Here is a 19,084-nt window from a genome sequence, read left to right as displayed (position 1 = left end):
TTGTCTCTCTCCCAACTCTCAGGAAAAATAAGGTGGAAATAATTTAGCCCCAGGGCTTCTGTCTACGATTCTCTGGCACTTACAGTCTCAGGGTATGAGGAAATGTCACACGTCTACGCTGACTGAATTTTTAAAGATGATATGGTCTGTTATCAGCAGCGAGTCTCACAGAGGAATAAAGCAGCAAAGCCAAAGATGCCATATGTTTCAGGGGTGAAATCTAGATTCTTGTCTTCTTATATTTCACGCACACCTGTGAGAAGTTCTCACATCCCTCCACATGCCACATCACCTGAACTATCAGTCAAGACATTTTTCCTTTTTTATTCAAGAGTCGATAGGACATTGTTCAGAGTTGTTTTTCCATATGTCCTTTTAGATGGCACCATCCACAGTGTCTGTGACGTTCTATCTCCTCTGTTGGGTCCCCCCTCCCACAGGCGCCTTCTGGTCTTCGCTGCTGTTCTGTTTCTATCCAGCAAAGCACTCAACAGTTCCGTGAAAGGAGGCCTACCTTATTATTTAAAAGTGAGTGTACAAACAAAAAGAAATAACGTTCAAATATTTACTTTACAATTGTTTTATTCAAAGCAAATTTTAAAACCTAGTATTTTTTTCTTTAAAAAACGGGGATTTTTTAAATAGTTTTATAATTAGTTTTGATGTTGTTTACTTTATACCTTTGACATAAATGATTTATATATTAAGTTAAAGTTTTCTGATATCCACGTACATTCTAATCTTGTTTAGGGAGCTATGAGAAGACTTCATATTCAGAAGCCAACACCACTTTTCTAAAATTTAGAAGAAAAGATCCTTGTGCCCATTGTAGTAGACAATTGCTCCAAATGGTAGAAAGTCCTTTAGCCTTCAGCCAAATGTCAGGTCTTGATTTCTGGTTGTGTGAAAAGAAGTGTTTTGTTTTCTTCAGAGAAAAGAAGAAGTCTTAATCCTATAGGTTTGTTTTTGTTTCAAAGACGTGTCTAAAATGGGTACCTAAAGCTGTAATGTATAACAAACCCTTTGATAATCTGGCCTGTATAGTCCCAACTTATCGATGATATTTTTATACCAAAAAAGATGACCACTGGCAGCTGCATTGTACGTAGGCCAAGAATCTCAGTACTGTCCTCTTAGGTTCTTCGAATGAAGAAGACAAGACTTATTTTATTTAGCCAACAAATACAGGAGTCCAAGTCCACATCAGTTGGGAGGGAATAGGGAAAGGAGGTCACAGGAATAGGACATAAAAATAAATACTTTACACACTTTTCTCCCATGCCTAAAAGTATTAGAATTCTAACTGGAGAAGATTAGAAGGTAATTAGCCAACTCAATTCCTTATAAAATATATAAAAACTCACAAACCAAATGATGCAAAAAATCTTTTAATCTAAAAACTCATTTCTCAGGGCTAATTGGCCCTGCCAATTTGTATTAGTTTATTTGACTAACAAGAGCTATTCAGCATTTTCTTCAGAGTAAGGTAATATATAATCGATTCTCATAAACCTTTTCAAATGAGGACATGATACTGTAGGCAGTTCAAGGAAAAATAGCCATACCTTTTTCTTTGGTGTAACCAAAAGGATATCCAAAAGTTAGCAAATGCTGACATTTCAAGTGGTAAGAAATTGCCAAATGGAAGTTTAAACTCTGGTACAAATAGTCGTAAAAGGAAAATCTCCACCCACAGTTCCGTAGTGCAAGTTTTCAAATTTAATTCTGAAAAATAGTTTTATTGACTAAGCAGGAAACCGCTTCCAGCAGTGTCTCACGTGCCCCCTCCTCGCTCAGTGTAACCGCATATGCCCACCTCACTGCTAGTCTCAAGGAGGCCTCTGCTGCTCCTCAGGGCAGGAATTCAGTACAGAAGGACCCACGTGTCTCAAAGTCAGGCTGAGAGCTGGGAGTCTGTGTCTGCACCAGCAGCTCGCTCCAGATTAGAGCGTGGCCCCTTCACGTGTTTGCCAATTTCACGAAAAGGAAACAAAGTCCCCCACCCCACCCCCCAAGAAAAAAGTACCTGAACCCATTAGTCCGTTAGCCCTTTCCCATCGTTTTGGGTTCATGATGACATGGCTCACATGGAAAGCTCACTGGGGCCTGCACTGCCGTGTGTCCTCTGCAGGGGCACCACGCACAGGCCCCCTCTTTCTTAGAAGGAACGCTTCTCTCACTCCCGTCTTCGGGAACTCACTAATTTCTGACAACGTGATACTTTTAAAGTGATTCTTACCTAGTCCAGAAGCCTCCATCCCTCTACCCAGCTTAACTGTGTTTCCTTCTCCTACTTCTGTATACGCTGTATGTGTGTATTTTTTTAAACATGTAAAGTGTTCAAAATGCACACACACCCCTCCACACATACACCCAGCATTTTGAAAAAAAAAAAAAAAAAAAAAAGTCTTCCCCAGGAAGCACTTTAAGAAGTTAAGCTTCTACTTGCTTTTAAGCCACAGGGCAAGTGCCAAGTGAGTCCTATGGGATGCTCTTCTTCCACGCTGGGGCCCAGGGCAGGAACGGAGCGAATGCTGAGTGGGATCTGCAGGCCAGGCAGGGAAGGGTACCTGTGTGCCGGGCTTTCCTAGAGCCGCATGTTGCACGCCTCCCTCACATTACCTGGGAGAATCAGACTCTCGTCCCTAGCTCTCTTCCCGCAGAGGACCTCCACTCTGTTCTGCTGGATCTGCGCCCTCGGTGCGGACCGGCCCATCTGTGGGGCTGGGACCCTGCACCTGCAAGGAGGCGGCGGGCTCCCCACCATAGAGCAGGCTTCCCCGGTCTGTTTCACCCCCTACCAGTCCATCCAGGGAACACCCCCTTGCCGTGTCCAGGGCCCAATGAGCCCTGTTGTCTACTGGCTCCAGGGCCTCCCCTTCGCCTTCCGAGATAACGGTCATGGGGCTGCTCTGGATCCGGTTCCGCACGCTGAACCTGCTGCTGGCGGCAGAAGGTGGGGTCCGACTGCGGCCGTACCGGGGGCCGGAGAAGGACAGACTCCGAGGCATCAAGCCTTCGTTCTTGGCCCACTCCTCCTGGGCCCTTCTGTTCTTGCTTGGGGAGCAGCTGGATGGGCTCTCGGGGGTGTCTGGCGAAGGCTCTGACCTTGACCTCTGGAATCTAGGGTCTGTGTTCTTTAGCATCTCGGCGGCAGACATGCGGGCACTGGTGTCTGAGCGACTCCCCTTTTTTAGCAGCAGAGCTTTGAAGTTGTCACTGCTGGTGCTGCTTTTACGGACGCTTCTCTGAATTGAGCCCACTTGTTTTGGGGACGCCAGGCTGGGGGCAGCACCGGTGGGTGTCACTGGAGGGGAAGGAGAATGGTTCCGGGAGTGATCGTCATCTGAATCTTTACGGCCGAGGACTTTCCTCTTGGATCTGAGATTTAATGACATTAAGATGAAGGTTAACTCCCAGGGGGCCATGGGACATCAGTCACAACTGCGCTGCTCACTGCATACTCACGTCACCATTTGTGAAGAGTTACTTTAACAGTTCACTGTATTATCACGTGAGCCCCTGACCCCGCTATGGTGGATGATTAACTTATGGCCAGCTTTCTTTCATCTCTACCCCCACTGGATTATTTTAAAACACATCTCAGACATGATTATTAGCTTATTTTGGTGAGGATCACTTCAAAAGTTACAAATAATTGCCATTTTTATCTAACTCTCCTCTATTGGACTGAGCTTGAGGGCATTTCAGTGCCGACCACCCTTTTCTCTACTCTTTCTTTTCTTGTTTGACCTTAGCCCTTGAACAGGGCTAATGGGTAAGCCAATCCCCAAAATATTGCCTACCTTGAGGTAAACCCCCACCCTCAGGTTCTAGGATGACTCTACAACTCTGCATTCTTAGTCATTCTAGAGTCTGACATAAAACCGGTCTTCTTTGGCTCTTACTGGACCCTATGTCAACTTCTTAAAATCCCGTTTTCCAAAAAACAAGGGTGAACCTTCCACACCACATTCTGTTGCCTGACTGATTTCAGACAACCTCCCACCAATCAAGAAAATCTGAGGAATGCAGGGATAATGTGAAAGAGGAGGGGCCGGTAGGGACAAGTAAAATGTTTCCTGGAGGTGCTTCTTGTCTTCAATCTCTAAGAACCTCACTGTTCCATGTGTCTTATACCAAGAGTGAGTCAGGGGTAATAAAGCAGATGAGCCAAGTGGCCTCTTGCTGGTCTCTTCCTAAGAACAACTCAGTCTACAAGGAATCTCTCAGCTAAGTGCAGGTGCTTTAAGGAAACGGTACATTTAATCAAATATCTCTTTGTTTGCTATATAATTCCAGCATATGCAGCAGGGAAAGATAAAGAGAATGCTATTGTACATACAGATAAAGAACTGAATTTGAGCACTTCCAGCTGTGGCACCTTGGGCAAGCTACTCATCTATGCTGCAACTTTGCTTTCGTACTTGCAGAATGGGGGTGAGGATACTAACCTCACAGGTCTGTGAGGCTTCAGTGAGCTAAAGAACCTCAGAGTCACACAGACCTGGGTTAAATCCCACACTCAAGTTTCCATGCTCTGTGACCTTGGGCAAGTTGAAGTTTCTGACCCAGTTTCCTACCTGGAAGAGGAAATAAACAGTGGAGAGCTCATGCTTTACCAATAAAGATGAGTGCAAATAACAGCTATGGAGTGTCGGGCATGAAGGATGTGTTTAACCAAACCGCCATTCAGGGAACTCCAGCTCTTCCGCCCAGCTACCAGGCCAGGCTTCTGTGCTGTTCTGACCACAGGCCTGCACAACCAGGCACTGGAGAGGATGGGCCCTGCAGGCTGCCGGGGGCTTGGTGCTCCCTGGGTCCTCTCTATGCTTCTGGCCAAAAGGAAGCCCCCAAAGTGGAAGACAGGAAGTGGCGAAGGCTAAAAAATAAAGTGTGAAGGGCAGCCAGAGCTGACATGGCACCGGCCCCTTGGAGGCTGTAGAGCTGGGCCTCTGATACTTTGGGTCAATGGCCCTGCCCCGCTGTCAGCAGAGAGCGGTGCTCTGGCACACATTCCTGACCAGCCGACAGAAATAATGTCTCAGCATCAGCATCTCAGAGCCGGAAATGACTTCAGCCTGTCTGACCAGAGAAGGTAACAAAGGCCAAAGAGTGAAGCCACACAGCCTCCTCCAAGAACGAGGACTCGATGCAGTATCTCCCCGCCTGCAGCACGTGACCTCACGACCTCTAGTGGTTCCTTCTCAAGGGCAGCTCTGTTCACTGGATCCTTGCAGGGACCACTTTGGAGCCTAAGTTCTTGTCTGAGTTTTAAAAGATGAGAATGTGCTTGACCCACACATCAAGCCCCTGGCTACCCCTGGTTCAAGTTATGTCATTTCTCAAGAGCAGCTGCGGCCTGAAAATGAGAATTAAATCTAAACATATGAATTCTGTGAATTCTCAGCATAAACGTATGTATTCATGTGTATATACACACGCACACGTACACTGTGTGTGTATTTCTAAAGAAGGGGGTTATAAAAAGTGCTCAAACAGTTAACATGGGCTTGAAAACTAATTACTTCAATAAATATAAAAATTTCACACCTCAACTGGTGTTCTACATTTTCCATCTGGCTTTAAATCTGAAGTGAATTAATTTGCATTATAAAATCTGAAGGCTGTGGTACAGTTGAGATACTCCTTCTTTTAAATTATTAGCTTAGTGCTGACAAATATAAAATTAAGCCCTAAAAATCAGACTTCAGATGGATTTTTCTTATGTCTGCTAATACATGATCGATGCTAAAACAGAAATGAGCAGGTGTCCTTGCTCTCTTTGTGATCCATACCCTACTTGGCCTTTATTTCTACCATGTGTACACAGAATAATAGAGACTGGCAGATTTCCACGTCTGCAGTAGATAGAATTCACTAGTAGGAGAAACCGCAGATTTCCCGGTGCCTTAAGAAGCTTCCCAAAGTAAAATATGGATGCGGACTTTGGCATATTTTTTGGAAAAGCACATAATAACTTGGCCCCACAACAGTTGGGATCCTCACTTAGACCAAGTAGTTAGTACATAGAGCCATCAGCAACACGTCTTCTCTGGGGACTGCTACTATAAATCTATATGCCTACGTGTTTAGCAACCCAGTGCATTCCAGACTAAATGAAAGACGTTGAGTCTTGGAAGAATTCCTAAGAGTTAAATTCCAATCGGTTTCATTTAATTCAGAAAATATTTATTAAGTGCTTATTATGTGTCTAGCACGGTGAGAGTTAGAAACATCTGTATAAACTTCTAGAAATGCCACTAAAGTTGGCTTCAAAGGATGTAGCATTTTCATTTTACTGTTCTGAGAAACAGTTTCATAGGCAGCTACGTCTTTATTTCTTTTTTTCCGATTGGATTGTTTGATTTTTTAATTTAAATTCAATTAGCCAGGATATAGTACATCATTAGTTTTTGATACAATGTTCAATGATTCATTAGTTGAATATAACACCCAGTGCTCATCATATCACATGCCCTCTTTAATTTTACTCAGCCATCAGACAGGATGAGTATGTACCATTTACCTCATTGATTTCTAATGAGATCAAAGATACCAGTCAGAAAGACGATGTTAAAGAGGCAGTCTTTAGGGTCTTTGGGGATAGTATATCAATGCTAGAGTCAAGAGGTAAAGAACAAATTTCTTGACAAACACCTAACTCCCTCGCTTGGTTCCACTGCTCCCCTCCAAGTTAAATATTTGCATGCTGCATGGGGAACTTCATATCAGGACAATCCTATGTTTTTCATCTCATGCAATAGCCTTTTCAGTTAAATTCCAAGAAGGGAAAACAGTCCTGACACAAGGTGATTTACACAGAGAATCAAATGACTTTATAAGCACCTTTGTTTCTGGAAGAAAAAAAGGGACCTCCATTCAGTGCAGTGTAAGACCTTGGCAGCAGAAGGACATTCTTAAGAATTATCTGAAAATACTGCGGCAAAGAAGTCGAGAAGGAAGCAGAGGGTTTATCCAGCATTGTGTTCCAAAGTACTTGCAACATGTACAACCTTATCATACCCTACAATGACACTGCTGGGAGTACAGGCTGTTTACAACCAGAAAAAAGGCAGTATATAGTTTTCGTGCTAAATTATACTCACTCTCTTAGGCGACCAGATGTAAAAAGTGTGACAACAGTTCAGGCAGTTATTTTGAAAAATTTACTCTACATTTTTAAAAAACCCAACAATTTTTTGTGCCAGTAGATGGCACTAACAGTATACAATAACAAATTTAATTCCTTCCACTCTGCTTTGAAAAGATTGTACTCTTGTATTGAAATATTTAAGTAGCCAAGACAACTGCACTAAAAAATCCTGAAATTTCTGTAACACAAAAATAATTAAAACAACAACAAAAAAACCCCCCAAAACCCCCCACAATACACCCTTAGGAAAGCAGTCCTGTGGAGCTGGTCTGTGTAGCTTATGTCCACAAAACAGCCTCACTCATCCTGGACTGGACTACCCATTGCTCTAATCTAATCTTGTAAATACTCTGTCATATGATTGACACATTGCATTTCTTGCCAGCAAGCGCAATGCCGAGCAGAAGGCACCACATGGAGTCTCTGTCCCCCATATCATCATAAAAATCAGTGGAACAAAGTAAAACAGAAATTGGGAGTCAGAGGAAATAAGAATACAGAAACACAATAAAAATAAATGATCAAGCTAATGGGTGACAGGAAAAAACTCAAGGAAGACAAAGTGAGGAAGCATTTAGAAAGGTAGACTCATACAGATCAAAATTAAGAGGAAGGAGTTTTAGATACCTGTGAATAGCTGCAAAAAGGTCTTCTGTGGTCCGGGGTCTACTGGGGGTCATCACCTCATCACTCCCTTCTTCCCTAAGGAAGTCACTGGCTTCAGAGGAAGAACCAGCTGTGTCAGGCTCTGGCACCCCAGCTAGAAGCAGTAAGCACAGGACGCACAAGTGACTTAATTTCAGTCTTCAGCCAGGCTTCCCAGTATCCTGTCCCTGCCATTCCTGCCAACGGAGGACCACAGGACAGGCAGGCAGTGGGGTCTGTTGTTTTGATCTTCGATTCTGATCAGGAGAGCCAGAGCTCATTCTTTTCTGTTGAAGTCTAGAACTCCTACTGAATCTATCTTAAATCTTGTTGTAACATTTCTCTGCAGCTCTCCAGAAGGGAGCCTACTCCTCCTTGCTATTTAATAATTACCCTGTCTGCTGCAGACCACCCTACCCCTCTATTTTCTGACGTTCAGGAAGCAATACCCTGAGATCTCCATTTTTTTTTTTTTCCAATTTCTTAAAATGCCTAGTTGGTAACCTGAGTGTGTGGCCGACCCGGCAGCCCACATGCTGCTGGCTTTCCAGGGGACACGCACTAGCCTTCTCTTCTACATGGGCTGCATATGGTCCAAGGGGAATGAGAGAGAAAAGCATACTCACGCCCTCCGTCCTGGAGCGACAGGCAGCTCTCCACGCTGCCTCCACCGTCTGCACCGTTCTCGGCACCTGGCTCCTCCCGCGTGGGGGCTGGCGAGACATCGGGCTGCACCATGGGGACATTGGCTTTCACTCTATCCGGGGACGCGGCTCCTGCGGCTCCTCCCTCGAGAACCAAGCTGCCAGAGCCCGTCTCCTCAGCACCAGCCCTGGCTCTACAACTCTCTGTTGCCTCTCCCCTCGTGGGAATGGGTGATGCTCCGCTCACGTTCTCCGCGGGCTCCGCTGTGAAATCTCTCTGCGGAGGCGGCACCACGAGGAACAGTTTGGGCTTCTTGGAAATGGGGGGCGGCTTCCTGCTGGGTGAAGGGCCGGGGGGCTCCTGCAGCGGGGTGGCCCTGGGGTCCGGCCCAGCCTCTGACTCCCCGGCGCTGCCCGGGCTGCGGCTCGGGAGGCCACGCTCGGCTGCACTGTCCTGGTGACCCTGACTCAAGCTCTTGGCAGGAGTCGGCGGCGAGCTTGTCACAGAGGCAGGCTGGCTTTCACTCTCCATTTCATTTATGCTATTTCGGGATTTCATGAAAGCAGATGGCTTTAAATGATACTGGGGAACAACCGGAGTTAGTTTTTCCTGAGATACTTGTTCATATAACAGTGCTTGCTCGGTTCCTGAGTGCTTTTTCACGGGCCTCAACTGTACCATCTGCAACGCTTCGGTGGTTATCAGGGGCATGGGGGGTCTGCTGCCCTCCTCCTTGTTAGGAGGCTGCCGGAAGGCCTCCCGGGAGCATTCTGGCTGGGCAGATTTTTTCAAAGAAGGCCTGGCATCTTTCATCCATTTGGGGTCAAGGGGTGGGGCAGGCGGGGGAACTGAGGAGGGTCCGGAAGCGGGGGCAGGCGGCAGGGAAGCAGGGGCACCCAGAGTAAGGGGGCTAAGTGCCCTGTGGGGAGGAGGAAAGCACGCGCTGGAGGGGGGAGAGAAGGGAGTGAGAGCTTCAGGCGGCGGAGGGGGGAAGAGGGGAGACTGAGGCAGAGCGCCGTTGGGGGAATCCGCTAAAGGCGGGGGAGGAGGAAGGAAAGGAGACTTGTCCGCAGGACATGGTGAGGGAGGAGAAGGAAGAGGGGCAGCGGCAGGGGGAGACGCCAGCACCGAATCCAGCTTCTTCATGGTCCCGCCTCCTTCCGTGGAAGTGTTGGAAGACAGAGACGTGGACGAGGAGGAGATGGAGACTGAAGATATCAGAGAGGACTTCCTTTCTGGCACCTTGGGCTTGGTCTTCCCCTTCCCGTTCGCTGGTGACGCTGACTTTAAAAACACAGGCACGGGGGTGAGTGCTGTGGGTGTGTTGGACTGGCTGGAATACCCACTGGACGGAGAAGTGACCCTGTGGGATTTCTCCGGCGATGTGATCTTTGGTTTGATGGAGCCACCAGGCACTTGGGGCATCATGGTCCTGGCTCCCTCGTGGATATGGTGGACTGGCCCGTTCCCGGCCAACGCCCCGCTGCTGGCCGAGCAGCCCCCGCTGGCGTGCCCGGGGTCTTCCTGCATGCCGGTGTAGTCAATGTAGTAACCCCAGGGGTCCGTGTACTCCGACTTGACGCTGCTCGTGTCGCTCTGCGATGGCGTGGCCCCGCACAGGGAGTAGACGTTGGGGGTGGTGGCCGAGGTCATGCTGCTGCCCCCGCTCACCGTGCTCTGGCTGCGAGAGCGAGGCAGCCAAGGCTCTTCGAAGTCACTGCAGGGGCTCTGCGAGGGTGAGCTGCCGCCCTTGCCCGGGAGGTTCAGCTGCAGCGAGTGCTGGAGCGAGGCGATCAGGCTCTCGTTCAGCGCCTGCCCGTTTGACTGGATGCCTTTCTTGGGAATCCTGCGCAGGGAGTCCGTCCTCGAGGGTGGCAGAGGCGGCTTCTTCGCTTTTTTCAGAGAGATATTCCGCGAGAGAGACTTGTCACGGAAATGTGACCGGTCCCCTTGGTTTTTCTGAGCTCTCCCATCAAACACGTTGACCACACTGTGCCTGGGGTTCCCAAAGCCATCGCTACTGTTCTGGTTTCCAGATCTGCATCCCGGGTCAGGCTGCATAGACGTGTAGTAGCTATCATGCTCCTCTGAATACAAGGACCTGGCATCATCTTTGGTGGATGTCTGGTCCAAACTGCAGCTGCTCACGTTACTCCCAGGAGTGGAGTAGCCAGTTGCCCCATGTGCCTTCAATGGGGATGCCTGCCCGTTACCAGAGGCACTGTATTCCCAGGGCTCGGAGCTGCCGGGCCCCGTACCTCCAGAGTAACTGGACTCACTCTTGCCATCCATGTCCTGGGCGTGGGCTGGAGAGCTCAGGTGGTTTTTACAGTTATAGCTCATGGCTTGGGATCCATTCTCCTGATGTGCTGGCATATTAAGAGAGACCGCTGAGTCACAGAGCGACAACAGCGTGGTTGCAGCGGGGGAATGGGGACCTAAGGCCTGTGAAAGAATGCTGGGGTGACCCTCTGTCCAGTTCCCACTGGGAGGCTGATGGTCCTCTTTACTAGCATGCCTGGAGAGGAGGTGGTCTCTGGATTTTATCTTTGTGTACGAAGAGGAGCTGGTAATTTTGCTGTCCAGCTGTCCTGAACTCTGAGCAGTGTGAATAATAATAATCTCCGAGGAGGAAGAGAGTGTGGCATTTGGGATGATGCTGGTGGAGTAGGTGGCGTGAGGAGAGACCACACATGCTGGGCTGATTACATTCTCAAAAGGCCTCAGCTCCTGGGACTTGGGCCTCAAAAGCATTCCAGTCCTTGAGGCTCCTCCTAAATGTCCTAAGTTTTCATCTACTTGTGGGTGATCGCTGTGGTAGGCGTAAGGGCCATCCAGGTCTTCTGTGGGGCCCAGGGCTCCCAGCCGTGGCTCCAGGGACTGAACACTCGCCCTTGCCCCAGAACGTGGGAGACTGTGGAAACCAGCATCACTGTTGAGCCGGGAAGGGAATACAATGCCCGCAGAATCGCTCAACACAGACATGTTCCCAGAGGAGCCTGAGAAGTGGCTCATCTGGGCAGCAATGCCTTGGCCCTTCTGTGCCCTGATTCTTCTCATGGAAGGTGGTACAACTTTCACTTCCTCAGTCTGACAGCTGGAGTCCCTGGTTTCTGAGCGCTGCCCAGCAGACCGAGAGCTATCAAGCCTTCCTAGTGTAGAGTAGTGGTCTGGGGTGTATACTGAGTGACCCCCAACATCATCTTGGCCCGTGCCTGATGCTGGAGATAAAGCAGAAAGAGGCTTGTTATCTAAAAATATCTTAGTTCATCACCTGTATTCTCATCCCCTTCTTACCCTGTTGTATTTAAAAAATATATATATTTTTTCTACTTGACCTCGTTTCTTTTCTCCTATAGGCACCAGAGTGAGAGTTTAAATAGTTACTGACAGCTCCTAAAGTAAAAACCTTTATTAGGAATTTCATGTACATCTCTTGATTTGTACTTCAAATCCTCCTATAGACTAAGGGCTACATATGGAATTCTCAGTTACTCTCTTTAAGATCAAGGCTGAGTGCCTGTTGGAAGATCTACTTTTCAAAGAACCTCCTTTTAGTAAAGATTTCAAGGTGGCCTGTCACCCACCAGGTGACTGTACAGGGCATCTTGTCAAGCTGTGACCATCCTTCCCAAAGACAGATGAATGGAACGGTTCAACAGGAGGGTACAGAGACACTATTTACAAGGGATATCGGTATAGAACAGTGTTAATTACATTAATTTTTTATGTCAGAAGGAAACCTAAGGAAAAGTGATTTACAGGCCCATCTGTGTTTCAACCATTCCATTATCCATCTTACACCATTGTCATCTGTCTGTCAGTGACATTCAAAATCCAGAAGCAATCTGTTGTGTTCTGGTGGGGGGAAAGCAGCAGGAACTGATCCAGTGAGCTTTTCCTCAAATTATGGTTATTCATTTCTTGGAGCTTTATAACCAAACTGAGAGTAGGTATATTTAAAGAAAATCAAAGGGGAAAAAAAAAAAAAAAAAAAAAGGCATCAAGAGGGCCAAACAGAGTGAAATGGATGAGAAAAAAAACAAAACAAAAAAACAAAAACAGGGGCGCCTGGGTGGCTCAGTGGGTTAAAGCCTCTGCCTTCGGCTCAGGTCATGGTCTCAGAGTCCTGGGATCGAGCCCCGCATTGGGCTCTCTGCTCAGCGGGGAGCCTGCTTCCTCCTCTCTCTCTCTGCCTGCCTCTCTGCCTACTTGTAGTCTCTGCCTTTCAAATGAATAAATAAAATCTTAAAAAAAAAAAAAAATTAAAAAACAAAAACAAAAACAAAAAAACCAAAAACAACCCTAAAGTGTAGGTAACAGCTAGATTTCAAGCCACCTAGAACGGAACAGAATCTTTAAAAAAAAAAAAAAAAAAAAAGAACAAAAAAACCACCATAAACCAACAACTTAGTCAAAGTGGAGAGAGAGGGGGGAAAAAAATCAATTCATGCATAGTAACCACTAGGATACATTAAATCTTGAAAAATAACAGTATAACCAGTTTTATTCTACATTGTTTCAAAAACTTAAAAAAAAAAAAAAAAAAACCATCTCCAGCAGGGGTTTTGCTGAGCAATGCAAGCTGAGTACTTGCCAGCATCTTGGCTCACTTGGGTGAGGACACTGGTGGTGATGGGATTCCTGGGAACTCCCTCCCTATCCCACGTGAATTTACCACTGTCCCTAGCTGGCTATAAAGCACTTTGCTCATTTGAACAGCAAAGGATATTACAAATATGGCAGCAATGTTCTTGTATGAAGCACAAAGGAGATGTCATCCTATGAGGAATAGAGCATAAAGTACCTGTTCCCTCACTTGTGATGATGGAGACTATTTTCACACCTAAAATAGCAGAGAGCATCTATCTCCTTCACCTACCCTCTGCGAGGCACACTCACCGAAGACAGACAGATACACACACATACACATAAGGCTCTTCCCTAGAAAGAGAGGAAGTGGGCAATGGGCAGGAGGAGGAGAAAAGTCCACTTTGAGGAAAGAAAACAAAAGATAAAGTTTTTGCCACTTGGGATTTCTGAAGGGAGAAACTGACTAGTTTGGCTGTATCAGTTTGCACCAGTTTGGTTCCAAATATTCAAGATACCTTATTCCATTCAACAATGGATTTTACTAACTTTTTCTTTCAAAATTGCAATTGTTTTTGCATGAGATCAGTGGTAGATTTTGAACTGTCTGTAAGAGCCATAAACAATATACTGATTCTCTCAGTTAACAATTTTGAACATGAAACCATTCTAGGCTCCTGAAAATGGAAATATAGCAATTTGTCCACCATCTATGGCCCAACACAACTTTCTTATTAAAATAATGATTTTTTTTCTTGGGGTGCCTGGGTGGCTCAGTGGGTTAAAGCCTCTGCTTCAGCTTAGGTCATGATCCTGGAGTCCCAGGATTGAGCCCCGCATCGCATTGGGCTCTCTGCTCAGCAGGGAGCCTGCTTCCCCTGCCCACACCCCCAACCCACCCCCACGCCCCACCTGCCTCTCTGCCTACTTGTGATCTGTGTCTGTCAAATAAATAAAATCTTAAACAAAAACAAAAACTAAAACAAAAAAACAAAAATAATGATTTTTTCTGAAGACCTTTAAAAATATACATAAAAAATAACTCATTTATCATCGATTTTGGGATCCCTGAAGTTCCATTCCCAGAACAGAGCCTCTAATATTTTCACAGTACAAAAAGTGTCACATATTAAAGGACACAAATAAATGGATCTTGACCAGAATTAAATAACAGAAGGAGACTATGAAAAGACATGTGCAAACAAATATAGACCTCTGAGGTGTTGTTAAAACTCTTAATAGGATGTATCTGATTATAAAATATAATGTAAAGAAATAATTATATATATTTCTTACTTATTACATAATACTACAAGGGATATCCAATTTAAAAAAAAAACAAACATGTAATCACAGGCGCCTGGGTGGCTCAGTGGGTTAAAGCCTCTGCCTTCGACTCAGGTCATGATCCCAGGGTCCTGGGATTAAGCCCCACATCAGGCTCTCTGCTCAGCGGGGAGCCTGCTTCCCTGCCTCTCTGTCTACTTGTAATCTCTGTCAAATAAATAAATAAAATCTTTTTTAAAAAAACATGTAATCAATGAAGACATTGACAATGAAGACAGATATCTGCAGGTTAGTTAATTTAAAGTTTAATATGTGGATTTATAAAAAGTTGTGTCTGATCTTATGTTCCTAGTGTTCTTAGTACAAACTATCAATAATTATTCAGAAGGGGATTCCTTTTATTTTATTTTATATAAAGATTTTAGTTATTTATTTGACAGAGAGAGAGAAAGAAAGGGGTGGGGGAAGCATGAGCCGGGGGAGAGGAACAAACAGACTCCTTGCTAAGCAGGGAGCCCATCAGTAGGTGAGATCCAGGAACCCTGTGATCATGACCTAAGCCAAAGGCAGCAGCTTCACTGCCTGAGCCACCCAGATGCCCCAAGAAGGGGATTCCTTTAAATGAAGCTTTTTCTGCTTGGGAAGAGGTACTGTTCTAGAGGTATCCAAATTATTCAGTAACCAAATATAATTATATAACAACAAAATGATCCTATCTGATTCTAGAAGATGAAAACTCATGAGGGGTTGTTCAAATACATTTCTATGTACATTTAAGATAATAAGAGTAAAAAAAAAATTATGGAAGGCAACAAGTCATAAACTGCTTGAAACAATAAATATCATATCTTGACTTAGCATTATTAAGTGGCTCACCTCTAGAGTCCATTATTTATGGATTTTGAAGTGAAAAGCACGTAGAATTAAGTACAATCAACTCTCTAATTCTGGAAGAATCTCTGGTTAGATTTTTTTAAAAATCCAAATCCCCAACAACTTGGGCAAGGTCTAGTGAATAGCAAGTATCTTTCTTAGTGAATGTCTTTTCTTTTCTGATAATCATTTCTCTTTTTACCTCATTTGTTTGACAAATTCCCTCCATTTTATATCTAGAAAAGTCTAATTTTTACGGAAAATACCAAGTGTTTGTTTTTGAGAATCATTAGTTAGGTGTTACAAAGCTTTGAACTACCAGATAACTTAACAAGTACAAAATATTGGGGAGAACAGGCAAGATCACCCAGAAGTCATAAAATGAAGAAAAATGTATGATCCAAATTTTCTGTTGAATGTTACTGTATTTAATTGTTTTCCCTTACTCTATCAATCCTTCAAACTAGCCTATCTATAAAACTACAATTGTTTGTCTTTTTTTATTTTTCCCTTCTTTCTTTCTTTTTTCTTCTTCTTTTTTACAGTAGCTCTAACTTAGATACAACTGTCCCAGGTGACCACCAGCTAGGATCCAAATCATGTCATTGACTATGAAATGACATCAACTGTCTCCTGCTTGGCAATCACAATGCAATGATATGGGGAAAGTTATTTTCTTTCCTCCAGCATTACTGGTGTTTCTGTATTACATGCAAAAGAGAAATGAACATGGGGCCCTGGGGGCTCAATCATTGATTTTAAAAATAAAATTAGAGAAGACATGATTTACCTAGGTGTTCAGATCATTCTAGCAAGGTCAAAGAGGCAACTAAGTTACTGGCTCCATACTGGTTGGTTTGGTAATAAAAGTGATAAAAGTTTCTATCTCTGAGGTTCTAAAAATCATATTATATATACACATGTATAGAGCTGAGGGGCATAGAGAGAGAGAGAATTCATGTTGAATACTTGTGTGTATATATATCTTTACCTGGGCCTAACTGTTCTTACACTCTTTGCAAAAAGCCATCCAAAACCTACCTGTTTGGTAGTACAGCCACTAACATGTAGACTACCTCAAAACATCAACCTTGTTATCTTACAAAGGGTCCATCTTTAAAGTCACTCCTTTAGGTTAAAGAACGTCCCCTAAAAGACCATTTAAAATACAAATGTTACCTGAATGCTGTAAGATATGAGTACTGAACATATGAGTATGTACTAGTTTCTTACATTAGTTATCTGTCACCTAAAGGAGAGGAAAAAAAAATAATAAAGAGTCTGAAAGAATGAGAAGGACTGGCCCAGATCTGGAAGCAGATGCAGCAGTATGAACCAAAGACAAATTTCATAAATCCTATGGATGCGGTCTTGCCTCTGTTTGTGATAAAACCCTGTATTATGAAATAAGATGGGCACCTGTATGCCATCTGGGTCACTGGAACTACCTAGAGCAAAAGTAAAGCATCACTATTCTTGTCCCACTGTGGCTTTAGTCTGGAAGGTGGAGTGTACGGACTGCAGAACTGGGTGGCAGTACGAGAGAATACCAGGTAGAGAAGAGCCTTCTGTCCCTAATACAAGGCATTTAAGCAGGGGTGTTGAGAAAAAACGCACAGGAACAATGTCGGCAGCTGCAATGCCACCTCAAAGTGCTGTAACAGAGAGATCACCACGGTGAGGATAGACTCATTTTGACTCAAAGACTCCTGGGCACGTTCAGAAATAATTATTCTGAGTTTCTAGACTATAAACTTCAACAGGAAATGAAAGTAAACACATCAGGTTAACTATAAGGAAATCACTCCACAGGCCTGCTGAAGAGAAGAGGCAAATTTCAAAATAGGTAGTATTAAGTTCTCAACAGTAATTATCAAAGCAGCTCTCGCACGAACATATAGTGAACATATAGCACCGGGCACCAAGTGCTTCACCTAAGGTCATGAAGTCCTCAAGCCACCCTGTGACATACGCCCTGTTAGCATCAGCACCCACACTTCTTGAATGCAGAAGTAGACTCCGAGAGGTCAAGTAATCAGCTTGAGGCCCCCCAGAGAGTAAGGGTTCGAATCCACGCAGCGTGGTGTCAGAGCACCTGCCCCTTACCCAGTATGCTCTCTGCTGCCTCTGGAGACATTCCCAAATGGGCCCAGTAAAAACCAGAGAGAGGAAGTGAATATAGAAGGAAAGGATTATCCAAAGCACATATAAAGATAAGCAGAAATAATCTGGATACGTGAATTATGAAGTAAATAACCCTTTCCACTAGCCGCTCCCCCTAAAAGGGGAAGGTGTCTTTTTTGTTTTTATCACAGGTTGGAAAATACCAGAAACCTATGAAATTGTTTCGTTGGAAGCTCTCCTAAGGCACTATCCAACACAAATGACTATTTCTAGGGTACTGGAATTTACTAAATATCCCACACCACTGTCTCTTGGATGACAAAACGCCACCAACACTGTCAGTATGACTAGGGAGTCAATATTCATAATTTGAAGTCCTAGAATGAGTTTTCAGTTTTATGAAAACTTAAGATTGAAATGGAAGGTAAGTTTCGTTGTGGAAATACCCGGTGTGCCAAGGTTCACAGAGAGGAGGACATGACTGTACATTTCCATCATCCCAGTTAACAGTTTTCATGTAAGCTCTTCCTGTTCCCTTCTCACCAAAATTCAACAAATCATCTGCATGGGATGTTAAGACCTGCACCCAGTGCCTCACTCAGGAGGAGAAGCGGTCCCTCTGGGGACACCACACGGCTATCAGAATGTATTGATCTCATAAGCACGGTAATGAGGTTAGCATGGTAATGCTGAGCAGTAACCAGGGGCAACAGAATACAGTTCTGATGAGCCATACCTAGCTCCTTCTGTATGTTGTCAGGGATTCCTGTAATAGTCTTTCTCCTTTTGACTTTCTTCGGTCGTCTTACCAGAGTGTCTGTGTAAATTAGAGACCGCCGAAGGCTGGCCTGGCGATCGAAATTCTCCCCTAATATAGAGTAGTAGAACAAGCAAAGCAATGTTATTTTCAAGCAAGCCGACACCATGCACTTTCTTCCAGAAGCTGGTTGTAAAATGATAAGAAGGTATTAATAATGATGTTAGCCAGTCATATGATGATGGATGAATGCTGAAAGGACAAAAAAAAAAAAAAAAGGAAGGAAAGCACATTATCATCATAAGGCTTTTTTTCTTTTCTTTTTTTTTCCATTTCCAGGTGTGTGTCCTTCCAAAGGAAACACCTTGATCTCATTTGCAGACATCCTGGGGTAACAAGGGCCAATCTGTTAATAACACACCTGAAGACTGATTCTATGTTATTTTTAAAAGATGGCTCATTTGGAAGTGTTTTACATAGGCCTTCTACTGAAATCTCTCTTAAATCAGTGTACTTGAGATGGCAGTGGGCATATTGGGTTTATTTGGTTATCTCTTGTCTTAATGTCTTGTCCTCTGGAAGGATACAAATAACTTATCAAGAGCTTTTTCTTTCAGTCAGGGAGGCTGACAATTTGGACAGGCTGTGGTTATTGCTATGGTGTGAGATACAACTATCACGACCAATAAAAAGCCTTATAATGATCAAGTACTTTTACCACAATGAGACCCAGTAGCTAGCACTGCTGTTGTTAAAGCTGAATTGCTTTCTCTGTTTTATAATCACCTTTTACAATTGATCTTAATTCAGACATTTCCCGTAATTTTACAATCAAACCTAGAATGCCATATCAACAGGACTTTTTTTTAATCTCTACATTGTGAGCTTGTGTGATTAACACACCAATGGTTAACATACCATAAACCATAAAATAATACAGTATCAGTTACTGATTGGTCTGCTTTATTAAATTATTTGCCAGTTTAATCAAATAAACTTTTATAGCA

At 44.4% G+C, this 19,084-nt stretch overlaps 1 protein-coding gene across 6 annotated transcripts in view; it reads right to left on the bottom strand.

Moving 5' to 3' along the window:
- Nucleotides 1–1,133: 1,133 nt before the first annotated feature.
- The window catches only part of NHSL1 (NHS like 1), a 231,354-nt gene continuing 213,403 nt past the window's right edge, over nt 1,134–19,084 (bottom strand). For 4 of the 6 annotated variants that reach the window (XM_059177425.1, XM_059177428.1, XM_059177431.1 and 1 more), the window contains exons 5-8: nt 18,057–18,188; nt 8,428–11,667; nt 7,784–7,916; nt 1,134–3,381 (exon numbers count right to left, since the gene is read on the bottom strand). In XM_059177425.1, the coding sequence (XP_059033408.1) occupies nt 2,646–3,381; nt 7,784–7,916; nt 8,428–11,667; nt 18,057–18,188 (4,241 nt within the window). In that variant the 3' untranslated portion in view covers nt 1,134–2,645. The remainder of the gene's footprint in view (nt 3,382–7,783; nt 7,917–8,427; nt 11,668–18,056; nt 18,189–19,084) is intronic. The other 2 variants (XM_059177427.1, XM_059177429.1) reach the window with 1 other exon arrangement.

The sequence above is a fragment of the Mustela lutreola genome, chromosome 6 (assembly GCF_030435805.1).
Source record: "Mustela lutreola isolate mMusLut2 chromosome 6, mMusLut2.pri, whole genome shotgun sequence".
Taxonomy (NCBI): Eukaryota; Metazoa; Chordata; class Mammalia; order Carnivora; family Mustelidae; genus Mustela; species Mustela lutreola.
Note: the sequence above shows the minus strand (reverse complement) of the source record. Positions and strands in the feature narration are given on the sequence as shown.